A 23,119-nucleotide genomic window follows, 5' to 3' on the forward strand; every position below is an offset into this window, starting at 1 on the left:
GTGGAAAATGATTTTTCCTCCACAAAAAAATCATTCAAACTCTCCTTACTTAACATGTGGATTATATCACCATAAACACCAGAAGAGAATGGGAGCAGAGACGTGAAAATACACACATCAGAGTGAATGGAAAATAAATATAAAAGAATGTATCATGTACGAGTGTATTGGAAAAAAAGAGGGGCAATGGTTGATCAGATAAGGGGCAGGGGAAAAAAAGTTAGATTAGAGAAGCTGAGGAGAGAAAGGGGTGAGGAGGGGTCAACAGCTTGTCATGGACAGCCAGGAACAACACCACAGAGGACTACAGAGAGATTGTAGGTAAAGACAGCAATACATCACCTTAAATGAATTCACTATCTCACTGCAGCAAACACTGACACACACATAAAGCGGCACACACACTTACACACAAAAACAGAGTTGCCTGGTCTCTGGTGGTGGTGTCTTCTTTGACAGTAACATTAGTCTCAGGGATAAAAGTGAAAGAGAATTGGATTTTCTTCTGCTGGGGGTGAGGACTGCTGGTCACATTTATCTCCACATGGGGCTTGTGTTGTGTGTGGTGCATCTCTTTGTGTGTGTGATAGAGAGAGCGAGAGGGAGAAGGAGAGAGCTGGTTTCAGGGCACAGCAAGTTGGGAGGGACGGCCTGATGATGAGTACATGATTTGAGCTCCGTTCGGGGCTGGGAATATATGTGCTTTTGTTTGTTCCTCACAGTGGCAGATAAAGCTGTGGGACCGGCTGAATGAAAGGAGGTCTGCTTCCTCACAGCCTTTTTTCATTTTTACCTAGCACATGTGTGTGTGTGTGTGTGTCCAGATGTTGGTGATGTTTTAGCCCTAGTGAATGTGAATACATGGCATTTTGTGTGTGCCTATGTGCATCCATACAGAACACATTCGCATAAATGTCATATTCTGCCACAGAGACAGCCATGAAATGGAAAATGGCAAAAAAAAAAAAAAAAACTCTGAAAACCAATTATGTATGTATGTGTGTGTGTGTCTGCCTATGTATGTTAGGAAAAAGAATAGATTCACTGTATTAGATGCGTTCAAGAACGAAACACATTCATCCTGTTGTTTAGGCTTTGAGAATCATGCAAGCTTTACAGGTACTGACACACACACAAACACACACACACACACACACACACACACACAATTACTAGCCATCATCTGGACATCTGCCATATAGAATTATCCTTACAACTCTGAAAGATAACAGAAGTTACCATTAAAACCTACTGCACACACACTTAAAATGCATTTTAGCTCATTGTGTCTGACAAATATAGAAAAACAAGACACATACACACACAGACACACAACAAACAAAGAATCCCTTTCATTTCTTGTTGAGACTTCAACACACGCTACCTACCCACACTTCAAACACACTGGAAAGACGACACCTCTCTAGCTCATCATGGAGCCCCTCTCCGCCAAACATTCTGTAGTGCTTGTCAATTTCCCCTGAAATCCCACAATTAACTAATCATGTTCATATTCACTGGAATCTATTGCCTTTTATTGCCTTCCGAAATAACACAGCCATTTGTGGAGCTAAATACACCTCTGTGTTTGTGTGTGTGTGTGTGTGTGCGTGCGTGCGTGCGTGTACATTGGATATTGATGTTCTGCCAGGTGGAGTTTGTTATGGAATGGATCAGAGAGGAGTTTGCTGCTTTTTACAGCTCTTCATTAAGTGAAAATAGAAAGTGTTTCTGTTTTACCCAGGATAAAGCCCGGATTATTTAGACAGTGTTGCGCGTGCATTTGTGTGTGTGTGGGTGTGTGTGTAGAATTTTTATTTGCTTTGAGTGTCTGTTTGAAAGTGAGAGAATACTTGTATTGAATATATCGAGGAAATTACATTATGAGAGGGTTAACCCTTTCTTTGTGTGTTGGTGTGAATGCAAACAACAGTGATAGACTCCGTATACATCCTGACAATTACATCATGAGTAGCTATCTGTGTGTGTGCCAGCAGGCTGCATTACCGCATTATTGAATGAGGCAGGCCAAGGTACAAACGAGAAAATGAAATAACTGCAGTATTGATTAATGTTAAGGGTCTGAACTAAATGATACAATGCTTTTAACACAGGACAGATCTCTGTTCTGGGAAGCGCCGTGTGAGGATGCAGGGGTGCAGAGAAACAGAGAGACAGAAACTCAATAACCTTATCTCCTTTCTCCTCTCCTCTCTTTACCTCACGTCCCATCTCTTTGCTTTCCCATCTCACCTCATTTCCTCACGTTTGTCTCGTCACCGCCTCTCCTCATCTATTCATGGCTCTTTTCCTCAAATCTCTTTGCATATCTTCCCCTTGTCACCCTCATTTCTTCTCAAGCCCCATGTTCTCTCATTTCCTCACTCTTGTATCCTATCTCATCCATCCATCCCCTCAAAATCCTCCTTCCTCCCTTGTTCTTACCCCCCGCAACCCTCCGACACCTATTGTTTAGTTTCTCCTCTCATGTTTCTCATCTTCTTCATTCGTCTCAAGATCTGGATGCATATTCTAAACGTGAATAACTTCAAACGCTCTTGACAGGTAACGCTCTAAAACCTGTTGTGGGCAGATGAGATGGTGCTCTGTAATTGAGGGTTTTCCAAATGAGCCGATTGTTGCAGCAATTGTTAAACACATAAATGATGATGGATGGATAAAATGAGGGCGGGGGAGATGAACGGAAGATAAGGCGATGGAGGAGGGGAGGTGGCGTAGGGAATGGAGGGGAGGGGCTGATTACCACACTTTCCTTATGTGAGGCATGTAGAGAAAAGATTTTTTTTTTCTCCGTTTCTGCATGTGGGGCTGTAATTTGCATGACAATAGTAACAATCAGGTGACAGACAGAGAAGGTTATTATGGTGGCCCGCGGCTAAAGGGGCTGAAAACTTATGTGAGTTTAAACAGCAAGAACACACACACACGAACGCACACGCACAGAGGAATGAACAATTGCAGAATGCCAGAATTGCCACTTCATACACACAAAATACAGCTGTACAAAATAATACCAATTCAGTCATTTGTACAACTGCCACGACCGCTGAACACAACTCAGCTACTACAACACTGTATTACTCCTACTGATATTGCTACTAATGACAACGACGATAATGCTACCTTGAAAACTGACTTATATTTTTAGGAGCTACAAGGCTGAAGAACAAGAACACAACCTCTATTACTTGGCCTGCTTCCTGTATGATGATGTCGAGATAAAGTGAACATTTCACTGAATGAAAAGAGTCAATTATAGATGAAAGAGCAGCAGTAAACTATACAGAGTTTACAGTTTACTGATCTGAATCCATCCTCATACTTGGGAATAGGCATCCTTTTTTTTGGTGTGTGCTTTTTCAGAACTTTTAGTACTCCAAAAATGAGACTATTTTCTCTGTCTTATGTAATAGTAAAGTGGGTGTTTTTAGGCCTCACACCACAACGCTTGCAGCTGCTACAGCATTATTAGTATAACATTCATGTTACTGCACCTGCTACTATTAATATCACTGTAAGAGTTAGTTCTGCAGCTGCTGACACCTCTACTACCCCTACTCCTGCTGATTCTGCTACAGCTTACACCTACGCAAACCAATCCAACACACCTGAGCCCAGAGCGGTCAGGGTCAGCCAGCCTGATTAGACTGAGGGCGGTGTGAAGGGACCAGCTGGTGCTGGAGAAAAAGGCCTGAAGGAATTATTGACCCATCTCAACTCTCACCCCCTTGCTTGCACATACACACCCCGGGCTGTGACCTGTGAAATTACTGCTCCACTAGTGAGATTTGTTTCTGAGGAGCTCTATCAGCTTCTCAATGTGCCGTGAAGACAGGTGAGAGGAGAGACACAAAGGAAACATATGTAAAAGTAGACACACACTTATTACACTGACATACCACAAACGACCAGTTTAGTTTTATGTCCACAGAGCACATCAAAATAAAGAGCACCTTACTATGTTAAAATAAGTTTCTTTTCAAGTCAAGGCTCTGCTGTTTAGCCTTTTCCACTGTCAACTTGGCTCTTGTCCTTTGGAACAAAATTTCAAGGATTTGGCAGTAATTCTTACATTTATGCTAATATTCCAAAGAGAGTAGTCTGTGTGCTGCTTGAAAAAGAAAAGAAAATGTGATGATCACGGATCTATCTGTCGCTGATGTTGGTTTCCCCTCTGAACTCCCTCAATCCCACTACCCAAAGGTCACAGTTATGACACATCAAATATTATTTAGACAATGCAAGAAACAGACTAAAAGGAAATGACCAAAAAAATGTAGAGGGGATACACATGCTGCTGAATATTCATGAGGCTAAAAACACAGCCAATTAACTTCATGAATTATTAATATTCATGATAAAAGCCTATGCATATGCATTTGCTCTTTTGTTGTTGGCCTAAGTGCCACTGAAATGGACTGAAGATCTGTGTGTGTGTTGGTGTTTGTGTCTGTGGCAGGAGAGGGGGGGACTGGGGGAAACTGAGGTTTATTTGTCCCACTGCATGTTTGCAATTCTGTTTCTTGATACCGACTGTCTCCTTCCTTTTACTTGTCTGTAGATCTCTCACAATTGCATGGCAATGTGTCAGACCAGAGGCGGAACAGAGCAGTGGCACAGAGGAAAGTGAATATGAAATCAGAGGAAACCCGGCTGATATAAAACACATTATGGGCGTGAAGAGGTTTTGCCCACACCAGGGTTTTTCTGTGTGTCTGCCACATGAATAAATAGAAAATATAGAAATGATTTATGAATGGTTAATGAAGTATGGACAACTGTCATCACTACACCTGTGCTGAATTATCTCCTACTTTAACATTTAAAACAAAGAATTACTTTAATTTACTGCCACACAGCTAATGACCAGCAGGTTTACATCCGTTTACAAGAGCTGACTTCCTCAATTTATCTTTGTGGGATGCAGGGGACCATTTTGGAAGCCATGTTTTTATTTGAACTAATCACAAGGAAAAACTTATTTTGGATCGATACTTGATGATGATATTAATGTGCGACTGCAGTGTCACTTTTTTTCCTTGCTGCATATGATAACTAATGTCAAATAACAACAAACCAAGTTTTGCATTTGGGTGACATATTAACTGGTTGGCCTGAATCAGTAAGGCAAAGGTGTCTGGATGGAGGATTTATCTTTATAGAGTCTTAATGTTTTTTGTTCAGATCCACAAAGTAAATATTCCAGTGGGCGTGGCTTGTATCAGCAGAAGTGGTCAGTCAAATCAGCATGTTGCATTAGTAGAGACTGGGACTGAAACTAGCAGAAAGGAAGGTTGGACTGAACGAAACAGTGAGAGAAAAATGGAGATGGATGCGGTGATTGAATAATATTAGATGGACACTAACTTGGAGAGGGAGATTGAGAAATAAGAAAAGAGCAAATCAGATGGAGCGTGTGTGTGTGTGTGTGTGTGTGTGTGTGTGTGATTGAGAGAGTGACTTACACTGATAACAAATCAGCTATCTTGTTGTACCAGGCCTGTGTCTGTCTCACCTACATGAACACACACTCACTCTAATTGCCTAACACAATCATGTGAAGTAAACAGGTGGCTCTTTGATAGGCGGTCAGTCGCCGTTTATATGCACACCCCCATGCGTCATCTGTTTGTTACCATGGTAATGGAGCTTTTATCTGATCCAGGGTCACCATTAACATCACCCAACAGCTTTGCTGTGTCTCTTACAGGTATCTGACAGATACTCACTCACACACACACACAAATTACACTACACGTACAGATAAAAGTAAAGAGTGTGTACGATTACACAACAAAACACCTCATCCACCTCACAAGAATGGTGCGAAGTTTTTATTTGCCACTCACATCTCGTGACGACACCCTCCAGCCTGATGATATTCGGATGGTCAAACTGGCCCATGATGGAGGCCTCAGACAGGAAATCCCTCCTCTGTTTGTCCGAGTATCCCGCCTTCAGACTCTTGATGGCCACGTAGATCTCCCTCTTTCCCTGCATACGCAGCCGACCGCTGCACACCTCCCCAAACTCTCCTACACACAGACACACACACACACATGCACGCAATGATGAACATTAAAGAGTAAACCAACTTGTACTTTTGAACATCTAACTACTGCATCTTTATTTATTTTTTCAAGTGCTCAAGTGCTGAAAATACATAAGTGTTCACCAGTTTCTGCTATCCTGAGCTATTACTCTAGACCACAGCTGTTTCACTGCCAACTCACCGGCTCCAATGACTCTTTCGATGCGAATATTGGAGGCATCGATCTCTTTGGCAAAGTCTCTGACAGCCTGGTTGGGGTCTTCGTAGGTGTGAGGATGGATGTAGGTCCTGCTGCCTGGGAGCTTAACTTTGGAGTGGAAAAGTAGAGAAATATGGAAAAAGAGAGTAATGCTTAAAGTACTTTACCATAATCAGCTTTGGATACATGAGTAATAGTATTATTATATTATTAAAGTAGTTTACTCCTGACACTTATTCCTGCTCAGACATTTGTGCAGCATGAAAGTACGTTGAAATGTGAGCTTGAGCGTGGGTGCTCAGTTTGAGTGGCATTACACACTGTTTCGTAATAAAATAAATACGTACTTTGTTTGCAAAGGTGTTAAAATAAAATCTTTTTCACAGGGTTTTAACTTTGCCAGCAAACATTTGGGCAAGAAAGTGTGAAACATCATGGATTATTTGACTGAGACTGCTCATATGTAGCTGTGTGTTATATGGGACAGCCCCAAGTGTTGTATAAGTTATCATTATACATTTGGCAGTATGTAATACGTATATGTGAATAAACAACCATAATCTTTCGTCCTGAAGAGTTCAGACTGATAAAATATGCTTCCTTGTGTCTGTTTACAGCTATAAATGCAGGCTGTGATGTGATTCATTGCAGATGGGTGTGAAGTGCACTATAAAAACAAGCTGTGTGTGGAGGTGCTTGTATAAGCAGAGACGTGTATATATGAAAATCATTTACTGAGTTTGAAAAACAAAACTAAAATAATATGCACTCCATTTGTATCTGCCATGATATAATGTTGTTCAAACTTACATTTACTCATTTGGCAGATTATACAAAGTGACTTTCAAGTGAGAAAAACCACCAAAGACACTAATAGGCTGATTTCTGTTTAATGAGCACAAGAAGATCTAATAAAAGAGTTGAACAGCAAGTGTTAGATAAGGTGTTAAAGTTCTCAGAAGAGATTCAGAGTGCAGATCTAGATAGAGAGAACAGCCTGGACTGTCAGTGCCTTAAAGGCAAGTCTGGCCTTTTTTGAAGGAATGCAATGGTTGAGAAGGCACATAAAGCTGTGTGATTGAGTTCAAGAAGATGGCTGCAAACCCAAAAGACACTGAGAAGGCCAAAAGGCAAGCATTAGTGACCTGAATTTGATGGTTTAATGTTAGCCAGTGTAGTTCAACGAGGAACAGGGCGACGGGCGCTTTTAGGCTGCTTGAAGACCAGACAAGCTGCTGCCTTTTGGACCACCTGCATGGTTTGTATTAAGGACAGCTGGCAAAAGAGCAGTGCAGCAGTCATTGCCAGACACAAGCCTTGCTTGGGCTGGGCGTCTGAATGAGTCAGATAAGGCCTGATTTTTTCTGATGTTGCAAAGAGTAAAGGAGCATGAGACCAAAACCACACAATGCTTTGTTTGCTCGCAGCATCTGAAAAGTCAGTGAATGAGCTCTCCTGTATCTGTTTTTTTTTTTTTTTATGTATCCTTATTCGTGCCTTTACCTCTGCCATGCTGGAACTGCATCTTCTCTTCATCTGGATCCTGCTTGGCTTTGATATATCCACAGTGCCTAAAAAGAAATGCACAGCTGGGTTGTGATCTTACATCAACTGCTTTTCCAGTGCACCGATCTGACTTTATAGCATGTCAATGGACAGTGTGTATGTGCAAGAGCACGTGTGCTGCCTTTTTTTTTTTAATTTATGATTTTTCCAGTAAAAAAGTTGTAGCTACTCTTTGTACATCCAGTTGTCTTTTAGATTTTTCCTTTGTCTATTCACCCCCTTCTTTGTCTTAGACAAGCCAGAGGAAACAAAGAAACAGACTATTTTTCTTTTTGTGTGTTTGCTTGTCAATTCCACACTTCCCTCTGTGTGTGTCTGTATGTGTGCGTGTCACAGATGTTCCTGTATAGGCAGATCTATGCATTTAAGCACCCCTCTGGCTGTTAACCAAAGCTTTTAAAAATTATCATGGGGTCACACACTAAAACACAGTACTATTCCTAGCCCCCCTGTCTAACTGCCCCATCCCACCCTTTGTGCACACACCCTGCAGCGATGGCCAGCTCAATGATCAAGAGAAAATATTGACAAATTGATCAACTCAGTGCTGCTGTCCAGCTGCGAGGAAGAGTTTAACTGTGTTTTCTGTTTTAAGGACCTGGCAGGGGGATGTTGATCTGTGGGTCTCTTACCTTGTGTGATGCTTTGAGTGTTTCATGTTTGTGTCAGTGTATTTAATCCAATATATTATTGTGCTACAGCCTCAGAAACCTCAAACTCTAATCACCCACCACGAAGACTGCCTGTGAAAATTATTACTCTTTCAAATTTTAGGCCAAAAAACATAAAATGTAAAAGCTGTTTCATATAATTAAGTGCTAAACATGACATAAATCGTCTCCCTCCTCTACTCATATGCCCCTTGACTGCTGCAGGTAAAGCAGCCACCAGTCATTATGTCTGCCCATCACGGAGACAAATTGATTTAGGCTTGAAGCCAAGAGTAGGAATTTGCAGCATATGATATAAGGAGCCAGCACAAAGGAGGCCTGAGATAGAAAAGAAGTAACTTAAAATAAACTTTGACAAAGAAAGGTGATTGGATAAATAAGGAAAGACGGGAAAATAATAAGATAAAAACAGCAAGCCATCATCTAATGAGAATAAGAACACAACAATGTCAGGGGAGAGAAGTGGGGTCCTGCCAGGCTCACTAAATCTCAGTCATTTGTCGTTTAATCCTTGTTTTGATTTTACACAGCTGAATGCATGGTATAACCCAGACATCAATAGTCTGTTATGGGAATACACACAGATACACACACACACACACACACACACACACACACACACACACTGTAAGATAGAGACTGATTGCTGGTATTTGGGGATAAAGAGGAGGGGGTATAATGTTCTTATGAAAGGGGAATTGGGCCCCACCTGGTTATCAGCTGGGCCAAAGCCAGTTGAGAACCAAGGGACCATCATTACCCCCTTGACACACACTCTTGCACACACACAGTGCTGTGGGGCATGTGTTTGGAACATATGGGGAATAGGGACATGGGTCACACCTCTGGTCCAAGGGTGATAATCCTGTGGGGATGAAGTCACACACAGACACACACACACATTTGCACCCTCTACAAACTGAAACCCACATTTGAAAGACTTCCCAGCTACAGCTAGATGTGTGTCTGTGTTAGTGTGTGTGTATGTCTCTCCACGGGTGCATGGAATGTGTATCTGATGGGAAATGAACACATTTCCATAGTAATTACAGAGCGACTCATTTCTCCTCTGCAGTTAGAAGTGTCATGAATCATTAGCGCTGCAGTCTTAAGCATAGTGCAAACCTTGACATGGCTGTGGCTTTTGTGTGTTTGGGTGTGTGTTATTATGTTTTTAATAACTTAAATATGATGGTGCAACCTTTAGTTATCATAATTTAAATGTGGCTACATTGAAGTTGTATGAAAACAAACATTTATCTCAGGACAGTCAGATTTTAGATGTTTAAACAATAGAACAGGTTGTTCACTTGAATGAACTTTCTGATCAGTGTTTTGCCGTTACTCCTTTAGCTACCAGTGATGGGAATAATGGCGTTACAAATAACGGGGTTACTTTTGTCAGTAACGAGTAATCTGATTGGTTACTCTTCCCGTCTTTATAACACCGGTACCGTTACTGTGGCGCGTTACTATAATTGAAGCCGTTTTTTTCCATCAGGCCAATTAGATCTCTGGGCCGAGAGGCAAAGAGTCACATTTCATGGTGAGCCAATCACAGATAGAGGTGGGCCAGTGTTGTTTACAGAAAATCGAAAAGAATGCATAGTCGGACACACAACGAACGACACAAGTGAGTCAGCCAACGACAAACAGGAAATGGGAGAATAACCATTACTTTTCTCTCCAAGATATGAAAGGAATGAATGGAATCATGAAATGCATATGTCCTGGACAAAAGAGCCTCTCCACGTTGGTGTCAAGTAATTCAAACTTACTTAAACATCTTCTAATTGAACAGGCCCATGTATTTTAAGTTCTGTTACAGAAGGGTAGAGGTGGGCTCCACATTCAGGCACATTTGAGCATTTAAAATTTTACTTTGAAGTAGCGCAATAGTTTCTTTCTGCAGTAACTATCCATCCATCCATCTTCTACCACTTCTCCGTTTCCGGGTCGTGGGGGGTTGGGTGCTGGAGCAAATACCAGCCAATGTTCTGGGCGAGGGGCGGGGTACACCCTGGACATGTCACCAGTCCATCACAGGGCCAACACATAGACACACACAACCATTCACACTCAGACCTACGGACAATTTAGAGCCACCAGTTAACTCAAACATATGATGTCTTTGGACGGTGGGAGAAAACCGGAGTACCTGGAGGAAACCAACACAGGGAGAACATGCAAACCTTCTGTGCTAACCACTGCACCCTGTGCTGCCCCCACAATAACTAGTTACTTTTATCATTTTTAACTGAGTAACTGATTTAGTTACTTTTTGGGAGAACTAACTAATTCCTTTTTTAAAGTAACTTGCCCAACACTGTTAGCTACATATATGCTTTGAATGTTTAAACTACCATAACCTCTTTTTTGTTTCTCTTATGTGCAATATCATGTCTCTGGAATATTGAACAGATTAATTTAGGAGAAAAAGTTGAAATTTAGTATATATATTGATGTAAACTGTTTGATGTTTGCATTTCCTATTTTAATGTTTGTGTGAAAGCAAATTATTTTTAAAATTAGGGAAACAATGACAACGTAAACTCTGAGCTTTGACATCAACGCAGGTGATAGGTCCTTGGAGTCAGTTGGACTCCTGTGGAACTGTGGAACTGTGGAAACTATTTTGTGAGAAAGTCGGTGGGGGAAAAAAAAAAAAACTGAAAGCTCTGAACTGATACACATGATAAAGTAATGAGATAAGGTCTACACTGAAACATTCATCGAAATGAAACAAGTATAGGTGGTGTGATGCTGCAAAGTAATAGTGAGTTAGTGTGATCGGTTGGATACAATGCTGTTGCCTTGGCATATCGTACTACACAGCCTCTGCAAGTTTCAAGCTGTCTTCTCTTGCTGTGAATGCTTCAGCTGTTTACTTTCCTATACGGACATTCAGAGGTTCTTATATTGGAACAGACTTTATAATAAGATAGTCCCACCTTTTGCATTCGCTGTTTCTTTATCCTGCTGTACTGCAGTATGAAGTTGGTGCTATCTGTCACTGTGGGAGAATGCATTGTGTCATTTAGCAGCCACCCAACTGCACCATACAGTACACTGCTGGTTTGTACGGTAAATACACATCCAACCCACACAGATGTATGCAGATTTTAAGTATATGGGCCTTGCACCAATCATGCAAATACACACACGTTAATGGACTGCGATCTCAGTATCACACTCGGGCTCTCACCTTTCTTTCTGCCTCTCTCTGTTCCACTTCACTGAGGACAACGGGCTATCCCTGTTCTCCAAAGCCACACGCTCCACATTTGCATATCAATTTGCTTTTTAATATAATGCTCTGTCACTCGAGACCCATTTGTCATTCTGCTAGCAAGCTTCCACCTTCATGGAACTCCATCCATATATTATTGTCGCTATTGCCCCATCCCCCACTTCCCTGTCTCCTCCTTTCTGCCCTTTATCTTTGTGGATATTCTATAGTCTTAATTCTTAATTTAAGTGAAAACAGTCTTTTGTCCGTGATCATATTCACATATCCACATTTTCTTTCTCTTGTTTCCATCCATGTATCTATCCCCCAAACAGGGCCTGTCTTCAGCTCTTTGTACTTCTTCTCTGAGAGAAAGAGAGGACGCCGGGAGCTGGAGATAGAAATAAAGAATCAGAGAGAGGGAAAAAGAGGATGCTGACAGGCAAGAATGCACAATGGGTGTTCAAGCCTGCATACCAACTAACAAGCAATCAGATGGAGAGGAAGAGTGAGGAGAGGAGGGGAAGTAGCTGTAGAGATAGAAACTTGAAGGTTAACGTGCAGCATGTGGGAAGAAAGAGGGGTGGGGCAGCATTTGTGCCGCAACAACAAGAGCTGAAGAGAAAGAACAAATATAAAACGAAAGAGCACTAATTGCAGAAGGGTGAGGAAAAGGGAAACAAGGATGATGATGTCCAATACTTGCTTTGTGCTGGGAGGATTCAAAGGAATAACAAGTGCAACACTAGCAGCACACAGCTCACCTTGTAGGAGACTAAGAGAAATGATAGGAGATTTGATTAATTTGTGACAAAGAGAAACCTGCCAATCAACAGTACGGCTGCAGAAAGAAGGAAAGGGAAGCAGAATAGCATCTAAAATGACACAATAGTAAACTGGAGAGGATGAGGACAGTCAACCCTCATTTACTCTTAAATCTGAATGCCACAATCCCTCATTGCTTTTACCCACTTAGTTCCTGCTCAAGATGACTGAAAGCTGGATCCTGTCCTGGTGCACATCAGCTAAATACCCAGGAAACACCCGGGGGAGATCGCCAATCCAACCCAAAGTTTACACAAGAAGAGCAATACACACAAACTAGGCAGACAATTGGGAGTATTCAGTCCACTTGACACTGGAAAGAAACTAGAGCACACGCAGGTCAACTCACACAAACATGTTGTGAACACTGAATCTTCCTGTCCACTAACTGAGCTAGCAAATGTTACGGAAACATTACAGTGAGAACTGCCTGCACACCGCTCTTGCATTACTTACATCACATAGCATAGACTTTATCACAGTCTATCAACCGAATATTCATGCAGATATTGTGTGAGCATGTGGCGAATGAAGTCTTCAACATAGTAGCTTCACAATTACTCGGACAGGCAGAGGAGTCCAAATGTAGGGGGTCCTGAATATATACACACTGAAAATCAGTCCAATAAAGTCTTCTAATAATTTTACAAAATATGTAACAAAGCGGGTCTCCTCCTTTTTCGTGATACTGCCAGTATTATGGCAAGTCTTCATTTATTGGTCTGTTAGCCTCAGGCTACACTTCTTTTTATATCTGACTCTTGGCTAGAGAAAGGGAGACAACACGTTCTACAATTGTGCTCCCTCATTTGATAACCAGTGTTTTTGATGCCATTTTACAGCAGCATGACGATGCAGTGTGCCATGAAGAGAATGAGCCTTGTCAGAGACTGAGGCAATCATATCACACAAATACTACAGCATTCTCTCATTGGATGTACTCAAACCTGCTAACAGCCTGAAGTTCACAAATAAAATTTTCTTATGAGGAATGTCTGGTAAGCTGCTGGAGTTCTTATCTCAGCCAGAGAGGGGAAAGAAGGAAGCGTAACTGAGGAACAGCACAAAAGAATGATAGTAGAAGCAACAAAGAAAACAGAGACCATGGAAAGAGGTAACAGAAGATCAAACTGATGGAAAACTTGGCAGGACAAACTCAAAGGCTTGATAATGCACTAAAGGCTGAAGAAAAGAAAGGGACTGGTAAATATGGATGGTGAAATAACCTTGAGATGAAGCGGGACAGAACCAAGACTTTAAAATGGCACAGGAAGCAGGGACCAAAGACAAACAATGTGTATGTGGACATGATGAGCTGGAGACAGAGACAGAGACTGGGCCACCGTTTATCTTCATGTAAACAAATAACCTTGGAGGAGCACTAACCAAAGACAAAAAGAGAGCTAATAAAGAGCATGGTTCTGATCTGGTGGTATAGTATAGTTGGTTTTATATCAATGGCTCCCTTTTATAGGATCACAGGCTGCCTGCTGGTGGGAAGACAAGAGTAGTATTTGATACACTTTGAGACAAGAAAGATGCGACAGGATCATTCATAACTTTGCTCTTCTTTCCTTTCCTTCCTCCTTCCCTCCTTTCCTCTTCTATCGCCTTTCATTTCCTGTCTCTCCACATTATTTTTCCCACTGCTAATCAGAGCGACTACAAAAATTAAATCAGTAAATCATTCGTCACCCTTCCAGCACTACACAATGAAATTACACATCTATCCTCCTCTTTCCATCAACCCCTCCTCCTCTGTCTTATACATATACAGAGATAAACTCTCACACACACACACCCCCTGCTGTGAGTATCTGTTCACACCATTACTCATGTTAATGGTGATTCCATTTAATATCAAGCTATTAAATAAAAAATAATTACTGGGAATGAAATCAATGGATGAAATTCACTCGCATTATTTCACAGAAAAATTAATCTTTGCTTTCAAACCTGAAAACATAATGCATTTACTGCTTTGGTGCTAATAAACTATGAAAGCTGATTGTGGATAATTAATAAAAAGTCAAAATACCGTGAAGAAAAACAAACTCTGACAAAGAAGTATGTATGATTTCTGCTCCTTTTTTGGCCTTCCTCCCTCTCGCGCTCTCTCCATCCTGGCACAAGCTCAGCACTTTCTGACCACAGTGTAAAAAGATTTACTCAGCTCAGGCTAATTATTAGGAAGGGGAAATGATTAGCTGAAGACTTATGACTAATAAATCTGTCTATGTTTCATTAACACCCTGTTTGGAAACATTTCATTTAGCTGCCGCTCATTAAAGAGAGTGGTAATGGAAAAAAAAGGGATGGAAAGCAAAAGAAGAAGAGGTTGGTGGGCTGCGTGTGCGTGTGTGGGGGGGATGGTTGGCAGCTAGGTCTAGTGCTGGACTGTCTTAATTGGTGTAATGTAGCCGAATTTTTAACAACCTGGCGAAAAAGGTCAACCCTGTGAGGATGAAAAGTGGGGGAGAGAGGAAGCAGAGGGGCTTGTCATCTGTATCATTCAGAGAAGTGTCTCTTTGTAATTGCTAACAGATCAGCGTGAAACTAATTCCCCTAATGATGTTACTACACCGACACAACTTGATTAGGTCATGATCATATTATGTACACTTTGAAGTGTGTGGATCAATTCACGTAGTTACATACGCCATGAACGTTAAAACGCTGGCCAAAGAAAAAAAACAAACCTGTTGTGACTTTGTCAGATTTTTATAGGACATTTGATCAGTCTCCCTGCAACATCTGCTCATTTGCATAAAGCCTGAGAGAAATAGTTTTTGCACCTGTGGCAACTAGCTGCTGTTATTGCACTGTTGGTGAGCTACTTTCCGGGCGTAGCGCAGACAAAGCTGCATTTGGCCGCATTAGCTGTAAACACCAGCATCCGATCAAGACGACACAAATCTGTCTAATGACATTACACACATGATCAGCAGCGACATCGCCCTCGCATTGTATACATGCAAACACCTCCCCATATTGTCCTTTCACATTGCCATAGAAAAAATCTTTCTGCTGCCAAATGATAATTAGTGCTGTTATCAAGGAAACAGACCCAACACCACCCACAGTGAAGATAATGTATTGGCTGATATCTGCCTCCACCAAATTTACCATGAGCACCATTTGGCTTGAACATGGGTCTATTATGTGTGCCTTTGTTCCATGTTTCCGTTTCAGGGCTTAAAAGCAAACCTTTGATTTTGAAAATTATTGTCCCCCAGTAGAAAGCTGTACCAATTTCTCCTACTTTCACTTTGTTGTTTTTGAATTTTGTTTATCACAACCTCTCTTAAGTACAAAACACACATGCACACATTTTGAGCAATTTTACACTTAATTAGCATTCTTCAGTTGCTCAGAAGTCTCTTTCACTCGCTGCTTCTTAAATCTGCTCTCTGCTCTCTTACCAGTGTGTTTTCATCAGCACCCCCCGCCCACCCCCCCATTTTTTCCCTTTCCTCATCATGCTTCCTCTCCTCTTTTCTATCATTAAGTTTTTAAGAATAACCCTGGGCTGCGCAGCAGATGCTGCGGAGGTAAAAAGAGCTTATGCGCGCAAACACGCACATCCACAGGACATGCTATTGTGTTAAGAAGGTAGAGCTGTTACCGCTCTCTATTAGTGTTACTGAGAAGTCTTCCTGCTCGAATCAGCCACATTGTGACATCTCAATTTCCTTTGTGCCTTTCTCTTTCTGCCTTTCACTCTTTATTATTCAAAACTCAGCTCAGAAAAGGTTGTTTTTCTCAAACTAGGCTTGTAGAATATGTTTCTGGAAAGTGAACTTGAACTCTTTCTTATCTCCTTTTTTTCATTTCGGATAAAATACTGAACCACCCCGCAAGATAGTTATCATAAAGGGGTTTCTCTCTAGAGAAAGTAACAAGAACGCAAAGTGAATTTAAGCAATAACTGTACACCTTATTTTGTGCCAAGTATTCAATTAATCACCACTTATTATTTTGAAGATTTTCAAACATTTTATTTCACAGATTGCAGCTTTCATTGCCTCCCTGTTGAACATTTTCTGCTCTCACAACAGATGTACTCGATAAAGGTGCTGAAAAGAATACCAGATGACACATCTTTAAAAAAAAAAAACATCACATAGATCGAACAACTTCATGTTCACTGCTCTCCAAAACTCCTACATTAAAAACATGAACACATAGGAGTCTGGCAGATAACCAAAAGCCTGCAGCTATTCAGAAAAGGATGGAGAATCACTCGACTGCAGACGAAACAGAGGCATGTACACACACACACACACACACATGCTGGGAGGCAGAAGTTATAACATGTTTAACAAGGAGTGAGAGAAAGTAAAGACCAAAGGGGAGAGTGCTCTTTGAGTGAAAGGCCATCTGCTGAATCAGTGGTCGTGCCAGTCCCTTGCTAACTTCCCATCGCTCGCACCTGCCAGCCTGCCAAAGCACCCTCAGGAGGACAAAAGCACCAACTTCACACACAAGCACAACACAATCTCACACACGTATATACTCGCAGAGCCATAATGGCACACACGCAGCAATAACTGATGTGATTTGTCAGCGCCGTGCTGTGTCTGAGGAGCTCTCAGCGTTTTTTCATGTTTTTCTCTCCTGCAGTAACAATAGCATAACAGCACTTTATTAAACGAGAACAGGACAGAACAGAATGGCCTGCAAATCAGCCCGTTTATGAGGCATGGCTGTTCAGAAGCCTGCTGGCAAAGGCTGCAGGAAATGTGTACACAGACAGAGTGAGCGTATAGCAGAAAGACAGAGACTGTATGGGCACACTGTGTGCTGTTGCTTCATAGCTGAGCAATAAAACCCTTATAGAAGGGGTGCTCAAGCTATTTCCACGATTGAGGATTCAATAGGTGATCTTTGGTTACAAAAACGTCTGCTCGTCCAACCAGTGTATTTATTATTGAGGAAATGGTTTAAACAGCTGGCATTTAGAAGAGAAAAGACCTTACAAATGTCTGGTAGGAAATCATTTCAACCCTTGCTCACTCAGGGTGTCTATTTCAATTCCATCTGTAATCACTGTCTGCATTGAACAGGTCTCAGCAAACACACCAGATTCTCAATACATTACAGGGGAGATTTTATCCAAATGTAAATTTCAAGAATGGAACAGGAAATGAAAACTGAAGAACTGGGAGATGTGGAAAATGAAGAGATACGCAGAAGCAGAGGGAGTGGTGTACCCAGTAAAATGAGAGCTGGAAGCAAACGAAAAATGGACTGATGGACAGATAAGATGAAAAGGACGAGGTATGGACGACATAAGACGAGACTAACCGAGCCTTATTTTCACACCTGAAGCATGGCACTCCTATTGCACCTAACATTGCAATCGCACTCCCATCACACTAACCATGCCTCCTCCTCCTCTTTCAGACACTCCTGTAATCCACCTTTTCATCTTTTTCTCCTTGTACCTCTATTCTTCCCCCTGGCTTTCCTCCGCCCTCCATCAATATCATTTTATCTCCCAAGCATCATCTTCTTTCTCTCTATTTTTCACGCCATCTCAAAATATAGTTCTCTAGTGGCACAAACATACTTCTGATGTACACCCCCCACCCCCCACGGTCTGTTATCCCTACTGCCTTTATAATATCTTTTCATCTATCCTCCACTTGTGTCTCTCCTTTACCTCACTTCTGTCCATCTTTCTCCCCTCGGAGCTCTCTCTCACCCACTCTCAACTCTCTAGTGATGCAGCTTTGATCCTTATTGCATCCCTCAGTTACAGACCCAGCACACACACACAAACACTCCACCCTTCGTGCACATGGATACACACAGATTGACAGATGTTGTTTAATAGAAAGCAGTAATCAACATGACTTCCTCCCAAGCGTTCCCACCTCTAAGTGGAAGAAAAATGGATAAAAACACTGGGAGGGAAAGAGGTAGAGGAAGACCTGAAATTGACAGCGGTGCATCGACCGCTCACCTAGTTAACGCCTCCCACCGTCTCTGAAACCTGATAAGTTGAGTGTGAGTGTGTGTTTGTGTCATCATGTGAGTTCATAACACTCTCTTTTTAACAGGCTGTTGAGCCTCTCACATGCACAACCTCACAATTCCCCTCTGATTAAAAAAATGTTTCATATTTATGTGCGTGTGTTACATAGTCTGCACTGATTACATTCCTCTTAGTCAATAGTGAATAGAGCACTCAGCCTGATAAGCAATCACCTCAATCAATACTAATGTTTTTAGTGTGTGTACATTAGGGTGTGCATGTGGATATGTTTGTGTAGATCCTAACATGTTGCTAATCTAGTCGGAGCTCATAGAGGATAAACATTCAGTTACAGGCACACTAAATCACAGATGGCTGTCTCCTCTCCTAACTCCTGTTCTTTCATCTTTTCTCGCCTCATAGCAATCAGCAATCCTTTATTTGTCTTTCTCCCTCTCATCTCCTTCTCCTCTTTGGCCCTATTTGAGACAGAGCATGCACTGCAGCCTAACCTTCAAAGCAAGTGATGATAGAGTCCGTGTTCTTCACATATAGAATAACACAGCCTTTAGCTGGGCTTTGGCGGCAGCATAAATGTCAGAGTTTGAGGTCCTGCTTTGGCACAGCCACATGTAATCCCTCAGAGAAAGCAAGAAAGGCCAAGTGGGAGGTTCCCATTTCATGTATGAATGTGTGTGGTAGCCTTTGTGTGTAAAGAATATGCGTTGCCAGTTAGGCCATTGCCATATAATTAGTGACAGACTGGTTTTGAGCCTATAGGGACCTTGAGGCAACAGCACTTCTGACATTGAGTCTGTCTGTCTAATTACAGATGTCAGTAGCAAGATGGGATTGACAACAAGCATATTTTGGTTATCTAAATGCAACACTAACTCTGCTAAATGAAGGCTAAACTTGGCAGTGTATGTTATATGTCTATGTTTGTGTTAGTTTTAATGATTCTTCAGAGCTTTTCCACTTTGCCAGCATGTGTGTTCTTCTTTCAAACTGCACATAGACATCTTTACAGACAGTGGATCTGTATGTTGTTTTTAAAAAATGTCCTATTTTACTGAAAATAATCCTTTATGCTGAGTCATACTGGATAAATAGTGACGGTTTGGAGGATGACTGCTAATATTCCCAACTGCATTTCATGCCTCAAGTACATAAATCACAGCAGACTGTTGTTTGAGGGGGTGCTTTCAAACTTCTCTGAGCTGTTCTCAGGTCCCATAAACTGTTTCTACACTGAACACCTGACCCGTGAATCTGTGGTGCAGCTCATTTTGTACTTAGAACCTTGGTGTCACTTCACTTTTGCCCCTACCTGCCACTGACAATGAAGCAAGTCACCAGGAAGATGAGGAGAACGATTCCCCCAGCGATGGACACAGCCAGGATGGTGGACTGGTTGGGGTCCCCAATGGCCAAAACATCTGTACGAGAGATGGAGGGAACACTGTGGATTAGTAAAACAAGCGTAAACGAGGATGAAATGAAGCTGAGTGTGTTTTCTGCAGGAGTAAAGTTAGGAATTAAAAGATGTAGGGAGGCAACAGTTGAAAAAAAAAAAAAGACAGCAAGAGATGGTGAATGTGTGTGTGTGTGTGTGTGTGTGTGTGTTGGGACGGGGGGTGAAATGTGAGCAATAGAAAAGGAGATAAAAGGCAGAGGTTGAGGGAGAGGGGAAAAAAAGACAGTAGCAAACGGGTAAAAGAGAGCGAGAAGGTGGGTGGAATAGTAAGTAAGCTCCTTGATGAAAAGCGCTCTCCCTCTCCGCATTGCCTATGAAGGGATGAGAGTGGACGTGAAAACCATTCCCATTCGGCTGGGCTGTCCAAATGGATATGTTAACATTGCACATAACAAGGCTACCGCCTAGAACTCTCTGTAAAGAGGTATCGATTTCTACGCCACACCTATCAAGCCATTACTCAAAACAAATACTTATCTGGCTTAGCTAAGAAAGAGCAAATACATGTGTCTGGGTGTGCACGTATATACAAATATCTGTGTGTGTGTTGCAGGCAAAATTAATGCCTCGAGGCATTATAAGCATTGATCTTCTATTACATTTGCTGGCACACACATACACAGCCATCTTTAGCCATCAATAGGATCGATCTGATTAGATAACCTTGATATGATTGCTGTGGGGTCAGCTGGATCTGGCAGATTTTACAGCTGAACTTGGCTGTGAATCTGTACGACGGCTCCGTAACTATAAGCGACTCCCAGCCTGGGTCTTGTCATCCATGCATAAAGTTGCAGGCACAATATGTCAGACTTTTGATAATTGAATAATTAGTAGGCTAATGTGTGTCTGTTGTATGCCATGCCACACACACACACACACACACACACACAATCTATAGTGCAGCGCTATACATTAGCTGATTTATCCCCCTCTGCTCTGCCTGTCTGGGGATCAATGCTCACTTTGAGAAGCACATTACGGGGCCTCTAGAGCAGAAAATACCAGAGCCCATAATGAAGAGATAATGAAAGTGGATGACAGCAAAGAAAGGAGAAAAAGACGGGTGACAGTGAGATGGAAAACATCATGGCAGAGACAGAACACGGTGTGGACAGATCTGTTTGTCCTCACTGGTCAGGTTCAAACCCTGTAAAGAGTCTCCTCTTTTTCCAACAAGTCCCCACAAGGATGTAACATATTTCTAAATACAGTTTGTCTCAATTATGCAAAAAAAAAGGAGAAATAAAATAATACTCTACATAGATTACTGTTGTTGCTGTTTCAGGAGAGCAGAAAAAGACCAGTCTAAACAAGAGTCATGCAGGTAGTAAGCTGTCCAGCCAAGTTTAAATTAATTCACCAAATGTCAGCAAAATGTCCAAGAATGCCAAGTGTTGTATTCACTGGTGTTATCATGATTTATGACTGAGGTAAACTTTTTCTGCCCTTTGGATTTCGCTCCAGTGATCAGACCTCACAAGCCAGAAATCCCAAGTTTGCTCATTCTTTTTCCTCAGATACATAAACGCCCTGTGAGGCTGCCAAGGTCTCTTTGTCTGACAACAGAATTGAAAAAGCTATTTGGATCAAAAGTGAGCAATTTCTAACCATCCAGTAGATTGATTCAAACTGTGGGAGGGTGAATCAGGCTCATATTGCTCTAGATATGATGGGACAGGACTCTGCTCTGCTGTTAATCTTTGCCTTTCTCTTTCACCTGAGCTTTTCACTGCTGATAAGGATTTTTTTTTTGTGTGTGTTAGCACTGTCAACTAATATGATGATATTAGACAACCAGAGGGGAGAGAATGAAAACAAAGTAAACAGAAACTTTTAGGATATATCTTTTTATCATACCTTCATGGCTGGTTTCCAGTTCAATTTCTCCACCGTAGCTCCCATAGCCGCCGTCAGTTCGAGCCCTGACTCTGAACACGTAGGTGGTCCCTGGTTTCAGTCCGTCCACTGTCATCATGTTGGAGCGAGTCTTCAAAACTGTGTAGTTCTGCTCCCGCTGGTTCTGAAAGGAGAAGTGGGGGAATGAAATTTTAGGAGCCAGAGAAATAAAATGATCATGGATTAAAAAAAAAGATAGATATAATCGTATCCTACTGTATAAAGAGGAATAGGCTGTGGTGTCATAGATAGGAACATTTGAAAGTAATAGAAACCTCAGACAGTTGAATTTAAATTTCTCCAGAGGCCAAACACACCTCACTAAGTTTTCATTTCTTCATCGCTGGTCCATTTGGTCCCATTTATGGGAGCAACTGTCAAGTTCCAAATCTTATCCTCTCTTCACCTGGGGGCATTCAGTTACTCAAAGATTAGCTTCTCAAATACCTTATAGATTGTGTGTAAATGCGTATGCACCTAGAAATGTGTTAGAGAGAGGATGGATAAAGAATAAGCTGATTCCCTGCAGAGAGTCTGATACTCTACCCAATGGAAGACACTCTACAACACAGGATAACACTATTCACACTGAATCTAGGGATGGGATGATTATAAATTTTGTTGGTACGATTATAGTGAGTGAAATAATCATTATCAGCTGTCAATCAGCTGCCTAATGCTTTCATTCGTTTTTAACAATTAATATAATACACACACACACAAGCACACCCACACTAGTTGGAAACCACACAGTGTTGTAGTGTAGTTAAACTGTTGTGGACCTCATTGTGAGTGTTGTACTGAAGTGGATGTGTTGGACTCTTTGGCTGTAACTTTCTTTTGGCAGGTTTTTGCAGATTGGGTGTCCGCCATCCTGAAAAACCCCCTCATCATCCTTTTTATAATCGAAATACTCCCACTCTAACAATTTCACTCGTGATTTGGGTGGCTAAAGACCGCTGGCTCTGTCTGCCATTGTTCCTGTGGCATCATTAGCTTCATTGGTAATTTAACCGGTGTGTGCTGACTTTTCTTCTGTTTCTGTCCCTTAAAGACACAAACAAACTAAAGAGGAAACCCTGTGTTTTCTGGGTAATTTTGCTGAAAGGCTTTTGTTCTGGCTGCAGGAGCTGCAGTGCAGGTTGCTTAACAATGTGCATGGTTCATAGTAAAAGTGGCTAATAATACCATCCCGAACAC

At 41.7% G+C, this 23,119-nt stretch overlaps 1 protein-coding gene across 2 annotated transcripts in view; it reads right to left on the minus strand.

The window, feature by feature from the left end:
- LOC115057157 (ephrin type-A receptor 3-like) overlaps positions 1-23,119 on the minus strand; it is a 74,489-nt gene that overhangs the window by 9,300 nt on the left and 42,070 nt on the right. For both annotated transcript variants that reach the window (XM_029524040.1, XM_029524039.1), the window contains exons 9-13: positions 21,881-22,043; positions 19,874-19,982; positions 7,776-7,843; positions 6,255-6,380; positions 5,871-6,056 (exon numbers count right to left, since the gene is read on the minus strand). In XM_029524040.1, coding sequence (XP_029379900.1) covers positions 5,871-6,056; positions 6,255-6,380; positions 7,776-7,843; positions 19,874-19,982; positions 21,881-22,043 — 652 coding nt within the window. The remainder of the gene's footprint in view (positions 1-5,870; positions 6,057-6,254; positions 6,381-7,775; positions 7,844-19,873; positions 19,983-21,880; positions 22,044-23,119) is intronic.

This window comes from Echeneis naucrates, chromosome 17 (genome assembly GCF_900963305.1).
Source record: "Echeneis naucrates chromosome 17, fEcheNa1.1, whole genome shotgun sequence".
NCBI lineage: Eukaryota > Metazoa > Chordata > Actinopteri > Carangiformes > Echeneidae > Echeneis > Echeneis naucrates.